The 22,928-nt window shown below is 38.7% G+C and overlaps 1 protein-coding gene and 1 long non-coding RNA gene across 7 annotated transcripts in view; one reads left to right on the top strand and one right to left on the bottom strand.

Moving 5' to 3' along the window:
• Positions 1 to 22,928, bottom strand: part of DPYD (dihydropyrimidine dehydrogenase) — a 542,988-nt gene that overhangs the window by 507,779 nt on the left and 12,281 nt on the right. For all 4 annotated transcript variants that reach the window (XM_073356963.2, XM_073356964.2, XM_073356962.2 and 1 more), the window contains exon 2: positions 682 to 792. In XM_073356963.2, the coding sequence (XP_073213064.1) occupies positions 682 to 792 (111 nt within the window). The remainder of the gene's footprint in view (positions 1 to 681; positions 793 to 22,928) is intronic.
• Positions 17,052 to 22,928, top strand: part of LOC140916050 (uncharacterized) — a 68,779-nt gene continuing 62,902 nt past the window's right edge. For all 3 annotated transcript variants that reach the window (XR_012160391.2, XR_012160392.1, XR_012160390.1), the window contains exon 1: positions 17,052 to 17,230. This is a non-coding gene — a long non-coding RNA (uncharacterized LOC140916050). The remainder of the gene's footprint in view (positions 17,231 to 22,928) is intronic.

The raw sequence follows: 22,928 nt of genomic DNA, 5'->3' as shown, positions 1-22,928 counted from the left end.
GCTTAGATGTTTCACTGCTATCAATGAAAGAGGACCTAAATATAGCAGGTATTTCTAAAATATGGTGGAACTCGGAAAAAACCCATACAATTGGATATCATAATAGAGATTACACTCAACAGAATATATAGCAAGGCTAAATATTAGTTCATAGGAGTGGGGGTGTAATACTCTACCTAAAAAATTCCATAAAACCTAATGAGATAAGACATTTGAGTTGAGAGGACTATCCTGCACAATCTGGACGGAAACAGTACAAATACGTGACAGGCATCCTTGATCAGGTGGGAGATCAAAGAGGCAACCATTAATAAAATATAATGGAAGACTTAACAACTACTATCATATAAAACTGGTCAAGTATCATATTGGAGCAAAGAACATACCTAGATCAATAGTGTCTAAAATAGCAGAGACGTACAAGAATTCAGAAAGTTTATGATGAAAAATCCTATTTCATGCAAAGAGAAAAAGAGGCATAATTTAAAATCTGGGGCCAGATTCTGATCTTATTTACACTGCAGTAAATCACTGAAGTCAGTGCAGTTACCCCCAATTTCCAGAGGTCTAATCATATGGCTGCTTAACTATGTAGGAAACGTAACTCTGAATTTTCTGACTTTTTTCCAACCTTAACAATGAATTAACATTTTCCAGATCTATCATAGGTACAGTACTTACTGAACCGCTCTTATCAGCATTCCTTTTCCAGTGTTTCTTGTCTTGTTTCTTTGCTGCACTTGAACATAGAATTGCATGAGTTTGCATACGGGGATTTAAAGCCAGAAGGTTCTGTAGAAAGAGAAAAGAATATTTTAAAATTCAGATAAAAAGCTCAAACAGCTAATACAATTTTTTAAAATGAACAGTGCTCAACTGATCCCACCTCACCAAAGCACAAATGAATGTTTTACAACAATGTTAAAAAACAGACAATAAAAAACAGGACTCGATAGATCAACTTCAAATTAATTTGTTTAGATTCTTTCCTGTTCCAGTTTATACATTCTAGATTTTGAGTATTTGAGGTACTGCTACATTTTAAAAAAACAAAACAGTATGACATCTAGTGGCAGCTCCAATCTGAATTTGTAATAAATTCTATTGTTGTATACTTCTTACCTCCCGTATATACATATACCAAGTAATTCTTTTTCATTATATTGCTCTAGGTAAAACCCTACATTTTGAGAATAAAGACCACACAGTGTTGCTTCATTGTTTCTAATCCCTAGGAACATGCTTGTATGTCCTAGTGAGAAGCTATACAATGTAAATTAATTCTTTCTCTCTCTGTAGGTTTTCCTGTGGTATAGCACAAATAAACGTGTGGAACATAGAAATAAAAGTCTTAATTGATCACTTCAAGACTGCACTCAAAATCAGACAAAGACAGACAATTAATTTAGTCCCAGTTCTTCCAGTGACAAGGGTTAATATTAGGGCTGTCAAGCAACTAAAAAAATTAATCGTGACTAATTGCACTGTTAAACAATAATAGAATTCCATTTATTTAAATATTTTGGATGTTTTCTACATTTTCAAATATATTGGTTTCAATTACAACACAGAACACTAAGTGTACAGTGCTCACTTTATATTTATTTTTGATTACAAATATTTGTGCTATAAAAACAAAAGAAATAGTATTTTTCAATTCACCTCATACAAGTACTGTAATACAATCTCTTTATCATAAAGTTGAATTTACAATGTAGAATTATGTACAAAACATAACTGCATGCAAAAATAAAACAATGTAAAACATTAGAGTCTACAAGTCCACTCAGTCCTACTTCTTGTTCAGTTAGTCACTCAGACAAACAAGTCTGTTTACATTTGCAGGTGATAATGCTGCCCGCTTCTCCTTTCAATGTCACCTGAAAGTGAGAACAGGTGTTCACATGGCACTGTTGTGGCCAGCGTCACAAGATATTTATGTACCAGATGCATTAAAGATTCATATGACCCTTCATGCTTCAATCACCATTCCAAAGGACATGCATCCATGCTAATGAGGGGTTCTGCTTGAAAAGATCCAAAGCAGTGCCAACTGACACATGTTCACTTTCGTCATCTGAGTCAGATGCCACCTGCAGAGGATTGATTTTCTTTTTTGGTGGTTCGGGTTCTGTAGTTTCCACATCGGAGTGTTGCCCTTTGAAGACTTCTGAAAGCATGCTCCACACCTCATCCCCCTCAGATTTTGGAAGGCACTTCAGATTCTTAAACCTTAGGTTGAATGCTGTAGCTATCTTTAGAAATCTCACATTGGTATCTTATTTGCGCTTTGTCAAATTTGCAGTGAAAGTGTTCTTAAAACAAACAACATGCTGGGTCATCATCCGAGACTGCTATAACATGAAATACATGGCAGAATGCAGGTAAAACAGAGCAGGAGACATACTATTCTTCCCCAAGGAGTTCAGTCACAAATTTAATTAACGCATTATTTTTTAACGAGCGTCATCAGCATGGAAGCATGTCCTCTGGAATGGTGGCCGAAGCTTGAAAGTGTATACGAATGTTTTGTATATCTGGCACGTAAATAATACCTTGCAATGCTGTCTACAAAAGTGCCATGCAAATGCCTGTTCTCACTTTCAGGTGACACTGTAAAGAAGAAGCAGGCAGCATTATCTCCCATAAATGTAAACAAACTTGTTTGTCTTACTGGCTGAACAAGAAGTAGGACTAACTGGACTTGTAGGCTATAGAGTTGTACATTGTTTTGTTTTTGAGTGCAGTTACGCAGCAAAAAAAACTACATTTGTAAGTTGCACTTCCATGATAGAGAGACTGCATTATGGTATTGTATGAGGTGAATTGAAAAATACTATTTCTTTTGTTTATCATTTTTACAGTGCAAATATTTGTAATAAAAATAATATAAAGTGAGCATTGTACACTTTGTATTCTGCATTGTAATTGAAATCAATATATTTGAAAATGTAGAAAAACATCCAAAAATATTTAATACATTTCAATTGGTATTCTATTGTTTAAAAGTGTGATTAAAACCGCGATTAATTTTTTTGAGTTAATCGTGTAAATCAACTGGGATTAATCGACAGCCCTAGTTAATATATCTGTGAATTTCTTAAACTTTTGTCAATAGGCCTCTCATACCCCTACCTATGGTTACATGCATCATTCCTCACATTTTATAAATAAAGCAACTGAAAGGTTATTCTGGTAGAGCTGAGAATTGATCCAACTCTAATCCATTTAGCCACACTACCTTTCAGAATGCCAAATTTACATTCTTCATTGCCCTTTTGATAACCATTCTCTAACTACTAGATCTTACCCACCTCCTAGAGCATGAGAGGCCAGTAGGTGGATTCCTAATACTCTATTGCCATCTAGCATATAGTTATGTCACCCATTTGCAAAGTTGTGTCTATGTCCCCCTCTAGTGGCTAAACTACATAAAGGATAAGAGACTACTAGTGTTACCAGTTAGCCCTTTACTTCAATTGGTCAACATGGACGGTGTGCAGTCGAATGACCCAGATTCAAACCCTACTGATGACCCCTGTGGGGAACATTGCTGGTTGCATTCACTGGAATTTTAGTTTTTTCTAGTTTTCCTTTACAAAAAAAGCACACACACAAACACAACTCCAACTCCATACTTCCCCATCATTGGGAATGAGATGTGTGTATTTTCCTACTGTACATGTCGAAGATGTGTGGGGCTCTTAGAATGAAAGTGGTGAATGTGATACAAGGAGGTGGGGGGGTGTCACAGAGACTCTGACAGGGCATTTCCTTATTGCTAAGGGGTTGTATGGATGGGTGCTCCCTTCAAGAAGGCTTTTTCTATTGAGGATTGTTCAGGTAGATTTTTTCCCTCTTTCTTAATATGAAGTTGGGTGCAGTGGCATGCATCTGTAATCCCAGGTACTTGGGAGGCTGAGGCTGGTGGATCACTCAGGGGTTCTGGGCTGAGGTGCGCTATGCAGATCGGTTGTCCAGTGCCACTGACAGCCTGGCCAGCGAGTGGTGAAGGACTGGCTAGACCACCACAAATTATGTGTTGTGATTAGCATTCTTTCAGTGAGGGCTGATGGACCAATTGATCAAGGTGTTCTTAATATGAAAATCTCATATACTAATTAAATGAATGTTCCATGTTTACTCTAGAATCTGAGTACTAATTTACTCAGTAAAATGTAAGATCAATACCTAATTCAAAAGCCTTGCTACAAACAGACATACGCAAGCAATCACAGTAATTTCTTTCTTTTTTAAAAATAATTACAGAGCGATAAAGACAAGGGGTTCAATTTTCAAAAATATCTAAGTGACTTGGGAGCCTAAATCCAATTTTCAAATGTGACACAGAAACCTAAATCCCACTGACTTTCAATAAGTCACTCTAAGAGCCTAAATTACTCAGATTCTTTTATAGTTGTGTAACATTTTCAAAAGTTATAGGGTAACACAGTATTCTTAGCTATGTGTAACACATTCTCAGTAGGCTCTGAAATGAGTTACACATTTCTAGTAATATACTGAAACAGATGTACTCCTTTGGGTATGGATCCATTTGGTTTAAAACTTGGAACAAATGGTGGGGTAAACCAACAAAGAAAGAATCCACATCTGTACATGATCTTCACTGCCCGCCAAATACAGGAAAAGTCTCAGGAGCAAAATCAGGACCTGTACATCACCTTCATCGATTTGACAAAGGCCTTCGACTTCATCAATTGTGAAGCCCTGTGGAAGGTGCTGGCCAGATTTGTGTGCCCTCCAAAATTTATTAAATTCCAAAGGCTTCTTCATGATCAGATGACTGCCACTGTTCTCTGTAATGGCCTGGAGATGGACCCCTTTTGGGGTTAAGCAAGGATGCGCTATTGTCCCAATCCTTTTCTCCATCTATTTAGAGGTCATTTTGGTCCTCGTTAAAGACCAATGGAGTTGACATTCAATACGGAATGGGTGGGCGGCTTTTTAATCTTCGACGTCTCCGCTCGAAGTCCTTAGGGCATCTCTTATTGATCTTCAGTATGCTGATGACTGTGCATCATTGTACACACGGAGAATGACCTTCAGTCCACACTGGATTTTTTTTGTACAAACTTAATGAAGTCTAGGATTTTCACTCAATACTGAGAAGATGAAAGTGCTCCATCAGCCTGCTTCAGGCATTCCACATGACCCACAACAAATCACTATTGAGGGACAGACTATGGAGATAGTCGAGCACTTCTGCTACCTCAATAGCCAACTCTCTCAAAATGCAAAAATTGACAGTGAGATCCAGTATACAAGTGCTTCCTTTGGGAAACTGCTTTCCCAGACATTTTCACAGACTATGACCTATGGTAGGACACCAAATCCAGGTCTATGAAACAATTGTTATTCCTACACTCCTTTATGGATGTGAAATCTGGGTGACCTATTGACAGCACTTCAAGAGTCTGCAGACATTCGACCAACGATGCCTCCAGAAGATCCTTTGCATCAAGTGGGAAGATTGCTGCACTAACTCCAGTATCCTCACTGAAGCCAATGTCACCAGCATTGAAGCAATGATCATCATGCATCAGCTCCCCTGGGCTGGACATTGTGTGCGGATGCCAGACTCTTGCCTTCCAAAACAAGTCCTCTACTCTCAGCTCAGCCATGGTCAGAGATCCCATGGTTGTCAGAGGAAATGCTACAAAGACACACTGAAAGCGTACCTCAAGAAAACGGATGTGGACATCACAAGCTGGAAGGAGCAGGCTACCAACCAACCTCAATGGCACCACATACTTCATCAGGCAGTGAGCCACTTCGAGGAGAAATGCCTTGCCCTCGAAGGCGAAAAGAGAGAGAGAAGGAAGGAAAAAGAAAGAACTTTCTCCCAGCAGGCAGCTGACCTGCCAGGAAATGTCTGTACCTACTGTGGGCAAATTTGCGGTTCCAGGATCGGACTCCTGAGTCATCTCAGGACCCATATGTAAATCTGTGGTAAAGGTTATCCTCAAATCGAAGTATTGCCGATGTTGGTCATGAATTAATTAACAGAACAGCTCCATGGTGCCATTTCTGACTTTCTTTAAAATTCACTTATGGGGGGAAGAGCAGGAGGAGAGGGGACCACTAACAATAATCCATGTCAGTGACTTGTTTGTTAGTGTCTTGCTTGTGCATGGTCAGTGCTTTACAAAGGCTAGATTATTATACTATGTGAAAGATATTGGTTGCGTTCCCAGAGATCTTTTCTGCTTGGTTCCCCAAGAACTCAGTTCAGCTCCAGTCTTATCACTTTGATTTTTTTTTTAATTTGGCATACAGCAAAGCTATGCTGAGTTGATCAGACTCAAGAGTACAGGGGGGAGGGAGGGTATAGGGCATATCACACATTTAAAGTTACATAGCTAACCTAAAAAAAATGTTCAACTTTGTAAAAGTATTGAAACACCAGAAGGGTTCATTAACTAAGTTAAGACTGAAAGGAGACATTGCCTATTGTCCAAAGAGTGCCTGCCTTAGCTTTGCAATTCTGAATGAAAGATTTGGATGGATTTTTAGTAGAATTTTTTTAAAAAATTTTACATATACTTTTAACATTTTTAAAAAATGGTTGTTTTTAATTTTGCCTTTTTTGCTATGTTGTAAACAGTTTATACAAGAGACCAAATAAATATTTTAAATTTTCTTGGCTTAGCCTTGCCAGCTGAGCCTTTGATTTTTTTAATATGGTTTTATATTTCTGAAATTTTCCTTTTGTAAATTGCAAGTTTGAGCAGATGACCCATTTGAGTTGCTTACATTTTTAAATTACAATTTTGTATTTATTATTTACATTTTAAGTAAGTTTTGGGGTTTTGTGTGTTTGTGTTTTATATAGGCAAGATAACATTTTTGGCCTGGGCTCTAATTATTCAGTATTTTCACAATGTTTTGTTCCACTGCTGTTTTTATTTTATTTTTGTATTTTAGTTATTTGAGATTTTAGTAAGCTTATTGTTACACATAAAACTTTTTTTGACAGGCAGTTTTAACTGCTGTGTTATTTATTTATTTTTAAACTTAGCACTACCATTTATTTATTAATGTTTGTGTACACACGTGCGCTTAGGTTATATCCCTACTAGTGCATGTGGAAGCAGTTAAGCCATGTAGAAATCTCTAATTTTTAAAGTGATTTTAACTAAACTGTTCAGAGTTAAACAATGTAAATTGGATTCCTGCAAATATGAGAACAGTCAACACAACAGATTATCCATAGACACAATATTTGGGAAGGACCCATTTTTCTGAATGGCTGTAAATACTTTCAAAGGAAAAAGATAGTGGTGGTATTTGTCACCATTTGACCATTGCATAATTTGTTTGATTACTAAAAAGAAAAGGAGTACTTGTGGCACCTTAGAAACTAATTAAATTTGTTAGTCTCTAAGGTGCCACAAGTACTCCTTTTCTTTTTGCGAATACAGACTAACACGGCTGCTACTCTGAAACCTTTAATTACTAAGGATCTCATGGGCATGGCTACACTGACTTTTACTGCCATAACTAGGTTTTTTTCTTCAACTCAGCATTTTTTTAAATCTTTCACTGTTCTTTTTAACATTTTATTACTTTTACTACCCTTATTTAGTCTCCTCCAAGTTCTATCATGTTAATTTGTGTAAGCTTCTTTTAATTGTACATACGTTTTTAAAAATCACTTTAATTTTTTAATGTTTAATAAAAAACTTTTCAAGACCTTGCTAGCTACTAAATTTTGAGATTGTATCACATTTTTAACTGACTTTTTCTTTGTGGCTTTAAGCTTATCTTTTATGTCTTTTGCATTTTTTAACTTAGTACTAAATCAATATACGTGATTCATAATCAGTATATTCCCATCTAGAAAGCAATGCATGATAAAATGAAAGTGTGTTTTAATAGTGTAGGCCTGGCTTGACATGAATAACCAGACAGAGGTGAGACCTCATTTCTTGGGTGACAGAATTAAGGAGGTATCTGGATCAGCAGGCTGAAATACACTGTCCGTACTAGCTAAGCTGTACTCACTAAATTCAGTTCTTGAAGGACAGCTGCTTTTTACTTTGGCTATATGGATATAGGTAACAGACATTATGTTTTCCCTGACCTTTTAGGTATGTTTTTATTTAGGTGGGTTTTTTTGCTTTTTACAACTTTGATTTGCTTTTTATGCTTTTTGCATTCATTTCCTAACATGGTACATTTTATTTGTAAAGTTTTAGCCACCAGAAATAATCCTTGTAATACTGCTGCTTTGATTTGCTTTCTTTACTGTAGAATAAACAAAAACCAAAAAAACCTTGATATTTTTCCATGACTACCAGTTGGCTCTATTTCTTTGAAAGTTTCAGTGGCATTCAACTGGTTTTTGCTGTACTCTGCCAATAATTTTTAACAGACCTCTCATGTGCTTTGCCAAGAATTTTTTTAAAATAAATTCTTGGAGTTCCTTTTTCACCCAGACCCAATCTCCCCCTAGCACTTCTCTGGGGAGTGTGTAGCATCCACCCTTCAATTTAAACCACTTCTTCAGCATGGAACTAATTTCCTCCTATTTAAATCCTTTTAAACCTTTCCAATGCCATTTCCCTTAATGCTAGGTTGCGACCCTTATACTAAGGGGTGTATATGTTTCCTGCCCCAGACAAGCGGATCTAAGTCATGGCACCACTACTTTGGGGTTCCCCCAAGATCTCTTCCACATGGTTCCCCAAGAACTCAGTTCAACTCCAGTCTCATCACTCAGGTTCCTTTATTTGGCATACAGCAAAACTACTCTAAATTGAAAAGACTCAAGCCCAGGGGGTGGGTATAGGGCACACAACATATCCAAAGTTGCGTAGCAAACCTTTTTCTTTATATACATTTACATATTACATTGCATTTACTGTACATTTCATTACATGTTTTAGGATTGGCTTGATTAGTTTATCGGAACCAATTCTTGTACAGCATTCTCTGTCTACATACTGTCCATGTACGACTTACTCTTTACCTTTGCTTTATGTTCTGACTTATCTTGTCCATTGTAAATCATTCCCCCTTATCTTAGCTCATACGGACATTCTATTCCCAGCCTGCTGATCCAGTTACCACCCTATGCATCCGATGAAGTGAGCTGTAACTCACGAAAGCTTATGCTCAAATAAATTTGTTAGTCTCTAAGGTGCCACAAGTACTCCTTTTCTTTTTGAGAATACAGACTAACGCGGCTGTTACTCTGAAGCCGCCCTAATCCTGTCACCCAAGAAATGAGGTCTCACCTATGTCCAATTATTCTTGTCAAGCCAAGCCTACACTATTAAAACACACTTTTATTTTATCATGTGTTGCTTTCTAGATGGGAATATATTCACTATGAATCATGTACATTGATTTAGGTTGCAAAGTTCTAAAATGTTATAAACTGCTCATATGTAATATACAAGAGAATCAGGGACATATAATGACTGATTTTTTTAAAAAAAGTTGACAGCTGTGATAAATGGTTATGTTGATCTACGTAGGGGCGGGAACATTACTTCTGAGAATAAATAAACTGTAAAATATTCACTAAATGTTTATTGCTACACACCTACTTTAAAACTATGATTAAAAAGTACACACAGTGTAAAATGTTGAACTAATCTTCTATACGATTTAATGAAAATGTGAGGATAATGAAACAACAAGATACATTAGGGTGAACAATATATCAGTAATTTGATATAATAACCCACAATTTAAAATTATTTAAATGTAAATGTAGTCATTCTGGACAGGAATTCTTGTCTCCCAGTCTCCTATTCAACCACACTCACAGTTTTTTCAAGTAAATTGAACAGACGACTTGATAAACCAGGAACTGCAGAGCTCCAATACAGGCTTTTGATCTTAGATAAATCATTTAGTCATTCTGTATCTCAATTTCCCACATCTGTGAAATGGGTATTACATGAAACTGCAACTAATTCCAGTCTCAGCAACCAGTCACCTTCCAACAAGGTCACAGGGTGCTGTGTCAATTAATTTTCTATTTAAATGTCTATTCAGCACTGTAAAATGTAAAGCTGCTGAAGTGCTAAGGGTTATCACATATGTTCTAATAGCAACAGGATGACCAGAGTGAGTATTTGATGGCATTGACAGGAGAGGCACACTCTTGAGCTCCTTCTTTGCTGTCAGTGTTAGAATGTCCTGGGTGTCTTTTCACCTCTATCCAGACAGCAGTGGGAGACCCCAAGCCATAGGATGGGGAAAATGGAGGCTGGACCCTGCCTCAATTTCATGGACAAAGTGAGGTGTTCCTTTATTGAAATATAAATTCCTCAACCAAAGGAGAGGACACCACAGCAGATTCTTGCATGGCCAAGTCCTTTGAGTATGTGACACTTGTGTCTGTAGCACATTAACTGTTGCATCTAACATCATTGATGCACCAATGTTCTTCTATCCTCTCTGCTAAAACCCGTATGCTTTTCTTTCTCTATGGGCCAAATGTCAAACATAGTGTAAACAGGCACAATCCCATCAACTCTAATCAGCTTCCAGCTTTTAGTTTTTATGATATCTAGACTTAGAATTAGGCCTGTTTGTTGATCAGTATCTGTTCTGGTTCAGTGTGTCCCATCTTTCTGCCATAGCTGATGCAATTCTCTCCTAAAAACCTCTCTTTATATTTTAAGATGTTTTTATATGCAGCATCTTCTATACATGGCACCACAAAGAGTACTGTACTACAGAATACCATTAGCAAGGTAATCTTAGGAAACCCATCCTTGTAGTCAAACTTCGTCTGTGGAAACTAGCAGCAGGTGTCCCCAGTTAAAACTTGAAAAAAATCAAACAAAACCTAGAGGGGTTTGCTCATTACAGAATGAAGGCCTTTTTAGAATGACTGCAATATTCCAGACATTGTAATCAGCAAGAAAAAAGTGAATCCTTTGGTTCCTCTGACTAGTTCTCTATTACACACACAGTCACCAAAAAACCAGCTCCCACTGAAATCAGTGAGTTATACTGATCTAACAGTAGAATTTATGCCTTAATATTCAGTAACTCTTCTTACTATAGGTAGATTAAAGACTAAAGATAGACTGAGTACTCAGTGTGTAAAAAGTTGTTGTCAGACCATAATTTTTCTATCATGTGGTGCAATACTGAAGCAGTATAGGTGGAGCACATAAAACAATTTATTCACCTTATGGATTCTTCTTAGTATCCTCTCTAGTTCAGACCCTTTAGACAACCAGAATGTCACTGGACAAATTCATCACAGGCATAAAAAGGTACAATTCCACTGAAGTCACTGGAGACACAATCATTTATAAAAGCAGCGAACTCGGTTCCATGGGTTATTTTGTTTGTTTATAAATACAAAAACAAGCTTAACTAGATCAGTCCTTACAGAAATATGGTATGCTGCATCTTACTCTTACTGCCTTACAGAACATCCTTAGCTAAACTGCTTTAAATGTATCAAGTAAGATTTGCTAGTAGAGTAGGGAATGCATGTGAAGAGCAATTTAGCCCAGCCCATTACATTAATCTACCCAATTTCCTTAAAAAGAAGTTATAATATCTCTCACAACAAGAAACATTAAATGTATTGCAAGGTATATATCTTTACTAATGAGCATAATGAGAATATTTTTACTGTTTCCCTAAAATTTGTGAGCATTCTGAAGAGTTAATTTCAGTACTGTAGGAGCGTTGATACACTTTAAGAGCTTGTCTACACTACCGTGGGGGGGATCGATCTAAGATACACAATTTCAGCTACGTGAATAGCATAGCTGAAGTCGACAGCTGACACTCTCCCGTCGACTGTGCTTGTGCTTCTTATAGTGGCATATCGGAGTCAACAGGAGAGTGTTCAGAGGTCAATTTATCGCGTCTATACTAGACACAATAAATCAACCACTGCTGGATCGATCACTGCCCGCCAATCTGGCCGGTAGTGTAGACAAGCCCTGAGAAACAAGTACCTGATTCTATTAGCAGTCTAGGTACAGGCTGCTGAGCTGAATTCACTATGGGCAAATGGTGCACCAGCACTGAGGCTCCCCTACTACAAGCTGAAATCACAAAAGAGCTAAACTTACTAAGAGCTGAAATCACTGAGTGTTGTGCTAAGTAGTGGGGGAGCCTGAAGATATATTGCGGAGCAGTTCGCGGGACAGCTGGAGTGGCTCATGGGATGGCAAGCAGAGCAGAGCAGAGCGGCTCTTGGAGCAGAGCAGTTCACGGGGACGGCTGGAGCGGCTTATGGGACAGCTGGCAGAGCGGAGAGATTCGTGGGACGGCTGGCAGAGCGGAGCCCCATGGAGAGGTGGGGCAATCGGCTTTGCACCACATAAGGTGCCCCTTAACCCTGCCCCATCTCCACCCAGGTTGGGAGGTAAAACTCTGCAGATAAACTTTCAAACTCTGGTGCGGCACTGACCAGAGACAGAGACTTTTGGGTCGTTGGACTTTTGGGACTTTGGGTGACTTTGCGGGACTCAAGAACCAAAAGGAAAGGACACACCCCAATTTGCTTGGGGTGGGTTTTTTGCTCATGGGTTGTGTTATGAATCCTGTTGGTGGTGTTTTCCCAACATAATGCCACATTGTTTCTCTCTGTTATTAAAAGGCTTTTGCTACACTCAGACTCTGTGCTTGCAAGAGGGGAAGCATTGCCTCTCAGAGGCGCGCAGCAGGGGTGGTATATATTTGTCCCAGGTCACTGGGTGGAGGCTTGAGCCGGTTTTGCATTGTGTTATTGGAATGGAACCTCTAGATACTGAACCCGGCCCTTGTTGCTGCCAACTCTGATGGGCAGAAGGGTTACATATGATCTAAAATAGCATTTCACCATACACATCACCTAAACCACTCAACTTTACAGATGTAGAATAAAGCATACATAGAGATGATGAGCCACATACAGCCCTCAGTCCCCATCCATGAGAATCATGGATACAAAAATGAAAGTTTCACTATGAGATGAATGAGGAAACTGTCTGGTCCCATGAGAATTCATAATCCAGGAAGAAAAGTGAAGATTTCAAAAATACAACCTGTGAAACCATGCACATATCAGTATGGTCTGCTCTGCCAATGGCTGTTTCATAATGCAAGGAATATAGGTAAGTCCATCTAGTGGCTTTGCACATTACTATACTAAAAAACTGATTTTCTGCCCAGGAAAAAATTATTCCTGTAATGGAATATCCGATGGTTACTTTTTGGAGGATCACTCCTTACTTCAAATATATATTTCGCTAATGAAGACCAAACATATGAAGAGATGACATCTTTTCTATTTATTTTTTTTTATCTACAGCTACCTGAACTTGGACTGTGGTGTTTTAAAACCCCAAAAATGAACAAGGAACCCCATTGTTGATAGGGTATCTTGTGGTAAGTACATTATAACAGTGCTCCAGTGTGTGTACTGCCTGCCTGTTGGTATTAAAAAGGCATTGAGGTATTATATTTTTTCCCTGACACCCCTAAGGGTTTGGAATTTGCCCATTTGACAGGCCACCTCTCCCATGTATGAGCATGCTGCAGTTGTGATCACTTGATTGAAACCAAATCTTGGCCACTTTTGGCCATTAAAAAGCCTATAATATTTTTCACAAGAGTAGATAATGTTAGCCCTACCATATTCTGGCACAATTCCAGGTATGTAATTGCATTCTGCTTACTTACAATTTCATTCATATATGGTAATCTTCACTTCCAATGCATTCCTTAAGGGCTGGCACTTTTTATCTGAGAAATTATGGGTGAGGCCACTCCTTCACATACCAAATAATGCTTTAGGGTACTTGAACAAAAGACAATATACACATTTCAGTCACTAAGTCCTCTATAGTTTATCACAGTAAAGAGCCAATCCCTTGACATGCTAAAAGGTTTATTCCTATCAATAGTACCAGACATTTAGAAAGTAACTGGATTCCTTCTGCATGGCAATAACACCGTCTTATAACAATATAGAGGTTTTTATTCTGAAGGATCCCAAAATACTCTGCAAATACATCTTAATGTCAGACTTCTGAAATCAAGCCCTCAAAGCTCAGAAAATTCCATTAACTAAAGAAGTTGTATAACATAAGATGTGAATTAAAAGTTAATACATTGGTGTGCGTGTGTGAATATATATATATATATATTCACAAAGAAAATAAGGGTGACATATATGCATATGGTAGCAAGACCTGGATCACTTACAGCAGGCATAAGAAAAGGTTAAAACACCTTCCACACCCATTGTCTTTGCCATATTCTAAATCAAGTGGGAAAGCAAAGTTCCTGATAACAATGTACTTGCAAAATTGCCAAGCCTAATCACTATTTTCAAACAGACGTCTCTGTTGACTAGTCATCTGCATTAAATGGACAATTACACGTTCCAAAGGATCTCCTGTATGGAGAACTTGAGGAGGGTCACTGGGCCAGTCTAGGCTCAGATTCAAGGAGTTTGCAGGAGGGACTTGAAAACTTTCAATAATTGACATTGGAAGCTCAGAAGATGCAGCTAGCAACAAACTATGCTGGAGGGCTGCGCTACGCCACACCAGTGAGTGAAAAAAAGTCTAAGAGAGGTGGTTGAGAGAGAACAAAGCGCAGCAGGCCTGAAGCACTAATAGTGTGTCAGCTTCATCTTCTGGCCCTATGCTTACACCTGCATTATCTGTGATAAGGACCACTGCTCAAGAATTGGACTTTTCAGCAACTCGCAATGCTGTAGCACAACACATAGAAACTGAACCTCTTTGCCACTTACAGCATATTTAAGATGGATGATTACCATTCAAGCATATGTGCAACATGGCCTGATTAGTGTGTTAGCCTAACCTTAAACTTTTGGAATCTCTTGACTGAGTGCTTGATTTCTCAACCTTAACATTGCATTAATGCTAGGTTTTTTGCATTTAAATTCTCTCAGATTTATAAATGCAAAGTGAAGAGAAGAGAGTTGACAAACAACAAAATGTGATATTTGTCTTGCAGATATTACACAAACTACTGGCAAAGACATTGAAAAGTATACTGGTAAATTCCTTGAAACAGAAGTATTTAGCAGGACATCACCAGAAAGGTAGCTGACCATAACAAAGGCTTCTTTGACCTGACCCTATACAAAATAAGGCCTGTATCAAGCAAACACTTACACCTGCTTTATTTTGAATATGCAAATTCTCCCTTTGAATTCAACGGAACTATTCACATGTTAACATTAAGCACATAGATGTTTGCAGGACAGGAGTCTAAACTGCTTAAACAAATTCAAATCCATTCGACCTCAGAACAGAGTTCCAAAGTCTGACCCTTCTCTGAGGATGCCATGCCCTGCCACCAGACCACATTTTAAATAACTGTTTTCACGTGATATATGTCAGCTTTCACTGTACATTCAAAGTCACAGGGAAATTCAATTCGGGTTAATATACCAAATTCAGCCAAGGAATAAGCAACCAAAATTCTCATAGACCAGAGATGATTCTGGTATTATGTATTAATTCTATTGGCCAAATATGCAATTTAACTTATCTATTAAAAATAGAAGAAATGTTTAAATTTCAGTGCATTCATACTACTACAGTATTTACAATTTACTCACATTTCTAGAGAACTGACTATACATTTTTAAAACACAGTAATTTTAACATTTAAATATATTTAATCTTCCCTTTATACCATGCAGCCTTGTCATCAAAAAACTATTGACAACTGTTCTCTCATCATGCAAAAGATCATGATGCACAAAAAGAATAAAAGAGATGGTAGCTTTAACTCCAAGTTCCTTGACTGTTGTGAAAAATTTTAATCTTAATTTTTTTTTATCAAAGAACCAATTTCAAACCTCAGAAACCATGTTGACAGCGTACACTTCTGTAATGGGGCTTAAACTTCTTGTCTCCACTCTATCACATTTTTCTGTACAAGAATCCCTTGTCATCGAGTTGTATGACTTCTCTGTTGCACAAGGAACTCACAAGAGCTTTGTAACTGCTCGCTAACTTGTAAGTAAATTTATTTAATTGAATTGTTCACTGCCAGTAAAAAACGATTTTCTTGCATGTGCATTTACATCTTATAATATACTGCTGAAAGATAGAAGTATTTCAAGAGGCAATACAGATCTAAACAGAAACCAAATTCAGTTGTTTTGGCAATTAAATTTTCAAGCAATACCATAAGTGTGTACTGCTTTTCTTTACACTGGGAGTAAGTCCTGGACCCCCAACTCCCAAACAGCCAAACTGCACTGATTAAAGTGCCCATTCCATAAAAAAGTACAGATTCTTGCTCAACACAAAAGCAAACTTGCACTGGAGATGAGTCAGTTAACGAAAAGTGAATGTTTCACTGACTTTGTTCATGAGAGGAATTAGCATTGACGTTATTGCTGTATTAAGTTTAATCATCAGCAAAATTAGTGGAACTTTGACCAAGCAAAGCAACATTTTGAAAGCTTGTTAAACATGATTTCCAGAGTCTAATAAATAAACCCCATCCACAAACAATCCACAGTGACAAAATGCATACTGTGGGTCTAGCATATGAAGTGCTCGAAAAACAGATTGCATAATCATTTGGACTCTGTTCCAAGAACGTGCCAAATATCCATCAGCATAGAATTTCTAACTCCCTGATGTTCCATGAAAAGTCCCAGACCAAACTGGGGAAAACTTTCCTATGTTATGATTGAAGTGCAAACATAAAAATGACAATTGTATCTATATAATATGATGCAAAACAAATAATTCATCATCAGTTATGTCTTGTACAAGATATACTGCTTTGTTTTTATTTTCTGTGGGTATCTGTTGATACATTCAGCAGACCCTGATCATAAAAGAAATAAGAGTCAACAGGTAGGAGGGGAAAGGAAAACAAATATGGAGAGAGGGATTGGTTAATCATAACACATTTTAAAAAGTAAGGGTCTGAACTTTGTAATTATGTATCAAAACATTCTCAACTAGTTGAGTATTAAAAAAAAGAACAACAACAACAACAACAACAGCCAGCTTTAAAGAGCCAACTGTGACAGCCGAACCATACAGGATAACAGGGGACTGCAACCAAGTTTTACATTTACTGTTTCATTGTCTCTTTGTGAGAGTCACGAAGTGGTAATCTCTACATTTCTTTGCTTCAAATTGTGACATCCCAGCATACACTCTTCTGAAGAGGTCATGAGCACCACAGATCAACAGTGGAGCAGAGAGTCAACCTGTGTGGGGAATAAAAGGTAATTCCCATTTTTCCCATATTCAGCAATTACAAAATATAAACCTTATGAATATAAATGACTGTGTGTGAGAGAGACAGAAGTGATGCAGTTTGGTATATAATGGATTTACTGGCAAAAACGGAGATAGCCATATTACAGGCAAGTCATCCTAAACAAATGCCCATGTGACATTACCCAGGGTAAAATCTGGACTGTTGGACTATCTGAGCTTCCTAGCTTGATGAAAGGGTTATTCTTCTGTGACAGACCCAGACCAGGGGAGTACAGGAGTCTGGTCGAAGGCAAATATACTGGCCACTGGATGAACAGTTTTCTGTTCCCTGAGTGACCAGAGCTGGGGCTGCCCTAGAGCAATCAGGAACCTGCTAGAACCAATTAAGACAGGCAAGCTAATCAAGACACCTGGAGCCAATTAAGAACTTTCTGGAATCAATTATGGCAGGCAGGCTAATCAGGACACCTGGTTTAAAAAGGACCTCCCATCAGTTAGTAGGGGCACATGGCAGGAGCAGGGAGTGAGATGGTGTGCTGCTAGAGTAGTGAAGTGGTTGAGTGTGATCAGGCTTCAGGAGGAAGATCCTGCAGTGAGGCTAAAGAAGATGCTGGGGGAAGGCCATGGGGAAGTAGGGAGTTGTAGCTGTCATGCAGCTGATACAGGGAACATTGTAGATAACTACTATCCACAGGGCCCTGGGCTGGAAGCTGGTGTAGAGGGTGGGCCTAGGTTCCCCCCATTCCCCCAACTCCTGATCAGACACTGGAGGAGTTGACCTGGTCTGTGAGAAACACCAGAAGGGGAGGTCTAAATTAGAAAGGGATCTGTCCTGTCCCTGACCCACTGGGTGGGATACAGAGACTGTGGGAATTGTTCTTAGTTTCCCCCATGCTGGCCAGTGATGAGGTTAGCTGAGTGGACGGCAGGTTTGAGCCACTAGTAAAAGTGGCCAAACTGAGGGCTGCCATGAATCTCTGAGGCAAGCAATCCACCAATAAGCGCAGGACCCACCAAGGCAGAGGAGGAACTTTGTCACACTTCCTAATATTCAGATGGATCTCTACTAATACAATTCTGCTTCTTTCTCTTCTGAATCTTATTTTCTTCTCTACAACTCTAAGCTTCACCTTTTCCTTCTTGCTCTACAATTCCAGCCTTAACCTTTTTCTTTGTCACTGAGGTTGGACCAGTCTCTTTTCTCCTTGGATTTTAAGACTGGTCTCAACAACCTTTTTCATCTTGGAAGAGATTACCTGTCCTTTTTCTTCTCTTTGGAATTATTTTGTTGGTCAGAATTTCTAGAACAAAGTGACCACTTACCAGTCCGTCATTAAAGTTTCAGTGGCAGTTTAAAAGCTGTTGTTACAGACTTGTCCGCACCCTGTGTAGACTCCAGGACTGTAAAAAGGAAGCACGTTCTTCCTGATTTAAGCAGTAGCAATGTTAAAGCTCTCCAATGAACCTTTGCTGGGAGCTCACCATTTGTGCCTCAATTAAGGCTAGCAAATTACCTTCCTCCCTCCCTCCAAAATACTGAAGATTTAGGTACTTGTACCATAGCCATTCATAAAAAGATCTGTTAAGGCTGAAATTAGACCTCGAGGTTACCTACAGCTACATATGCAAATAACAATATCTATGATCCTCTGCCAATACCCTCATATCAGTTAGTGGTAACATATCTTAAGAGCTAATACTTAGGGTCAAAATGGTGAGTTAGGATAGAGCAGCAGACCAGAGCTCCATTTCCTCTGCACTAAATCAAACATTTAATGTAACTTTTGTACTCCTCCCTCTTCTTACCAAACCAATAGCTGCAGGTGAGTTACTTTGACACAGATATTGGTTGCCTCTAAGGAGGGTTTTCCTTTAACCTTAATGAATGGGACTGCTTCACCCCATCACACAAAGCCGTAGCACTCTCTTTTTGGCATTTCATTTGACATTACATTGGAAGTACTGACACTGTCTGTTTTATTATAAATAATACTGTTTAAAATGACAAATACTTCATAAATTCAGCATTTCAAGATTAGTTTATGGATTAAAGCAAACGCTTGTTTTATTTTCAAGGCAACATTCCATGAGCTCAGTATTTAAAGTCATGCATTTCCCAATTTTACTGTCATTGAAATACATTTCATTTCAAAAGATATCAGGAAATTATCACTATTCATTTTTGATACAAAGCCTCTTACATGTCAGCTGTCATTCTTCAAAAATCATATTGAAAATGGTGTTTCTAAGCAGAGTTCAGTTGCAGCGTAATAAGTAATAATTTCATCAGTTAGCAGCATTCAGCATCCACTGAGAGTTCTCTCACTATTATTTTATTCACAGAACCTTTGAGGAAGGAGCATGCTATAAAGATCCATTTATCCTTCAAGGTTTTTCATAAATGCGGCATACATCTTAGAAAACAATTGGTTATTCTTTCTCAATTTAAATAACTATAATAGCTTCCAGGTGTAAAACCTCTTTTTATACTTTCCTTTTACTCATATTACAGGTCTACACTTTTAATGATCTAGTCTAATGTTTCCACCTACTTTTGTACATGTATTCTGGAGTTTTCCATGGATGCTATGCGTGACTGGCTAGGGCATATTTGGCTTCTATTGTTAGAACAGAATAGAATCTGGTTTTGGATAATACCCTTCATAATCAAGGCAATGCCAAGCAGTTTATAATGAGCTAGATGCTAATATAGACACTAGAAGTGCAGTAACTATAGAGGAAAATGTCTAATATATTCCCCCTTCCCTCCTCAATGTCTTTATCAGTCCATTTCCCCTCAACCTCAAGGTCATGTTCTGGCTTTCATCGGTTTTTTTGGAGACTGGAAAGGCTTTCCCCTCACAGCACAACATAACTTTCCTTAATTAGACAAAGGGATTGCTGTTGAGCAACCTGGTTCTTAATGCTGCAGTAAGCTGAGCCCTCTATGAATTTTTTTTTGAATTAATTTTGGGAGAACCTGTCTGTCCTTCCTGGGTACATGGTGGGAAGTGTGAGAAGGCATTTGAGGACTAGAAGCAGTCAAGTGGTGCCAGCCTACATTCACACTGGTTAGTAGCTGATGAGTTGTACCTGCTTGAGTTCTAGCATATAACCCCTCTCGGGCTAGCCAATTCCTGTCAGAAGCACCACCACACTTGACTGAGTTTTGTGTATGGACAAGACTCAAAAGGGCAACACTCAAATTAAAATTCAGTTCAAGTTTGCAGTATAAAAGCCCCTGATGAACTGCCAGTTAATTCTAGTTACAAATACCCTTGCAAACGATAATCTAGACACTCCATCAATGTTTTTAGCTGCTTCTAAGCCAAAGAAACCATTGTCAGACCAAAAGAGCTACTGACTGATTTTCCTGCTGTGTGTTATCTACAAGTTGATGGAAAAACTGAAAAGGAAAGCTTTTGCTAATACAGACTAACACGGCTATCATTCTGAAACCTGAAAAGGAAAAGAATCCCACTCCTGTGGATCAGGAGTGTGACACCATGGCTGATCTCTCAATACCCTTTTGTTACGACAGTTCACACATTCTTGGACCAGAGCAATACTGGCCTTTTAGTATACCAGGGAATGGAAAACTATTTCCTTTCAGAGTAGAAGCATTGGTGGGAAAGAGTCTAACAGAATAAGTAAATTCAAGAGTCTGTTGCTACACTTGCCTCCTTGTCCAGTTGACTGTAGATCCTGATCAGGATCTACAGGCTACTCTTTGGCTTGTCCAAGTTGCCGCAACTATGCGCCAGCTTGGCGTGGTTTCCTCCCATGCTGTGACAGTGGGGGAGTGTTGCAAACAATAACTCGTGGTGGAAGAGTGCCTAACATGACATCTAAAATGTCATTTACAATGCCTTACCTCCCTTGATACACAGGCTATCCTCTGGTTATGGAACCTGGACACAAGAGAGCTGAATGTTTGTAGTTTATCCTAGGCTAAACCCTAAGGCAAACCAAACACATCCATGAATTATCTGTAGCCTATCAATTAACTCAAATTATAGTAGGTTTATTTAGACAGGGCTAGAACAGGGCTGGAACAGCTAACACGTTAGAATACAATTTGCCCTATCACCACATTTTTAACTAATATTTTTTAAAAGACATTAAGTATTTTAACAACACCTTCTATCCTAGTGCAGACAGGCCTCAAGTTACTAGCTTTGATATTTAACCCCAGCTTGCTTATCTAGAATTGTTTATATATCTCTGTGGAGAGAATTTCCTATGTGATTCGCTATTTTAAGTCAACAAAAAAAAGGTTTAAGGCCATGTTTTTAGTTATGACACAAACTGACAAAAAAGAAAGGAATTAAAGGTTAAAATTGACACTCAGACCTGAAATTGCCTCTTATGCCAGGTTATAATATACATTTGTCTATTCTGAAGACAAAAGTGACTATTTTTTTGTTTCCACTGCCAATTACTTTGAAGAAAGAGCCAGGGAGTCTTATTTATTTCACCACTGTCACCCATGGACGCTGTATATTTGTGGATATGGGTAGTTTCTTGATTTTCCCCTACTGAGTCAGAGCATCATGTTTGTCCTGGATATAGGTATGTGTGGCAAAAATCTCCTGGCAGATCTGCACAGCAGATTTCCACAGATATGTCATAACTGGAAGTTCTGCATCTGTAATAGCAGGAGAGTACCAGCAGAGAGCTGTGCCTTGCAGATGGGGAGAGAATTGTGCCCTTGGTTTACAAATGATCTCAACTGAAAATGAAATGACTGTGAATAGCATATCCACACAAATTCCACCTGCTGAGCATATGACAAGACATTCATGGCCAAAGGTTTCCTAGTCCTACATGTTTGATTTCTGCACCAAAGCACATATTCCCCTAAACCTCATACAAAGGGCCAAATCCTGCTTTTCTTATTGGGAGCAGGGCTGGGTTGGCAACAAAGCCTATAACACTGCAGTAATGTAATAAAAAGGAATAGAAATTGTATTCTAATGAGGGGAGGGAGGTTGCTAGGCAACCAGGGAGGAAGAGAGAGCAGTTTTTGATTTGAACTCTGTGCTGTCAAAGGGTTAGTATAGTCAGAACAAACAGGGCACATTTAATCCAGCTTGTCTTCAGTCATCATTAATTCAGCTCTGACTTCATGAACATTTTAAGCAGAGGTACGTTACAAGCAGAAGAAGTGTCAGCTGTGTCTGAGTGCCCTATGTCACAGGGCAAGATGGCACAGGACAGGTGAGTGGAGAATAAAAATGCTGCCCGTTTGAAGAAGAGCAGCATGTGCCTCTGGCTAGCACATACTGCACGCTGCATCATGCATGTAAACGAGTTTGTGGGGGAGGAGGGAGATGGCCATGCACCCTTGGGTCCAGGCAGACCATAGTCCCCTTTCTTTATGCTTTATTGAAGGCTGTGCAGATGCTCTGCCTCGATGCTATCAGGGTGCAGATTTTCACCATTCTTACAGGGGTGGGATAGCTCAGTGCTTTGAGCATTGGCCTGTTAGGGGGGACTTTTAGGGATCTGAAGCAAAAATTGGGGATTGGTCCTGCTCTGAGCAGGGGGTTGGACTAGATGATTTCCTGAGGTCCCTTCCAACCCTGATATTCTATGATCTCTACCAGCTGTATAAATATGGTACTTTACAATTCAAGGCCCTGTCTATACTGCATACACATACATCTATGTTGAGGAATCTGGTTATAAAGTTAAAACATG

This window comes from Lepidochelys kempii, chromosome 8 (assembly GCF_965140285.1).
Source record: "Lepidochelys kempii isolate rLepKem1 chromosome 8, rLepKem1.hap1, whole genome shotgun sequence".
Classification (NCBI taxonomy): domain Eukaryota; kingdom Metazoa; phylum Chordata; order Testudines; family Cheloniidae; genus Lepidochelys; species Lepidochelys kempii.
This window is presented reverse-complemented; position numbering and strand designations above follow the sequence as displayed.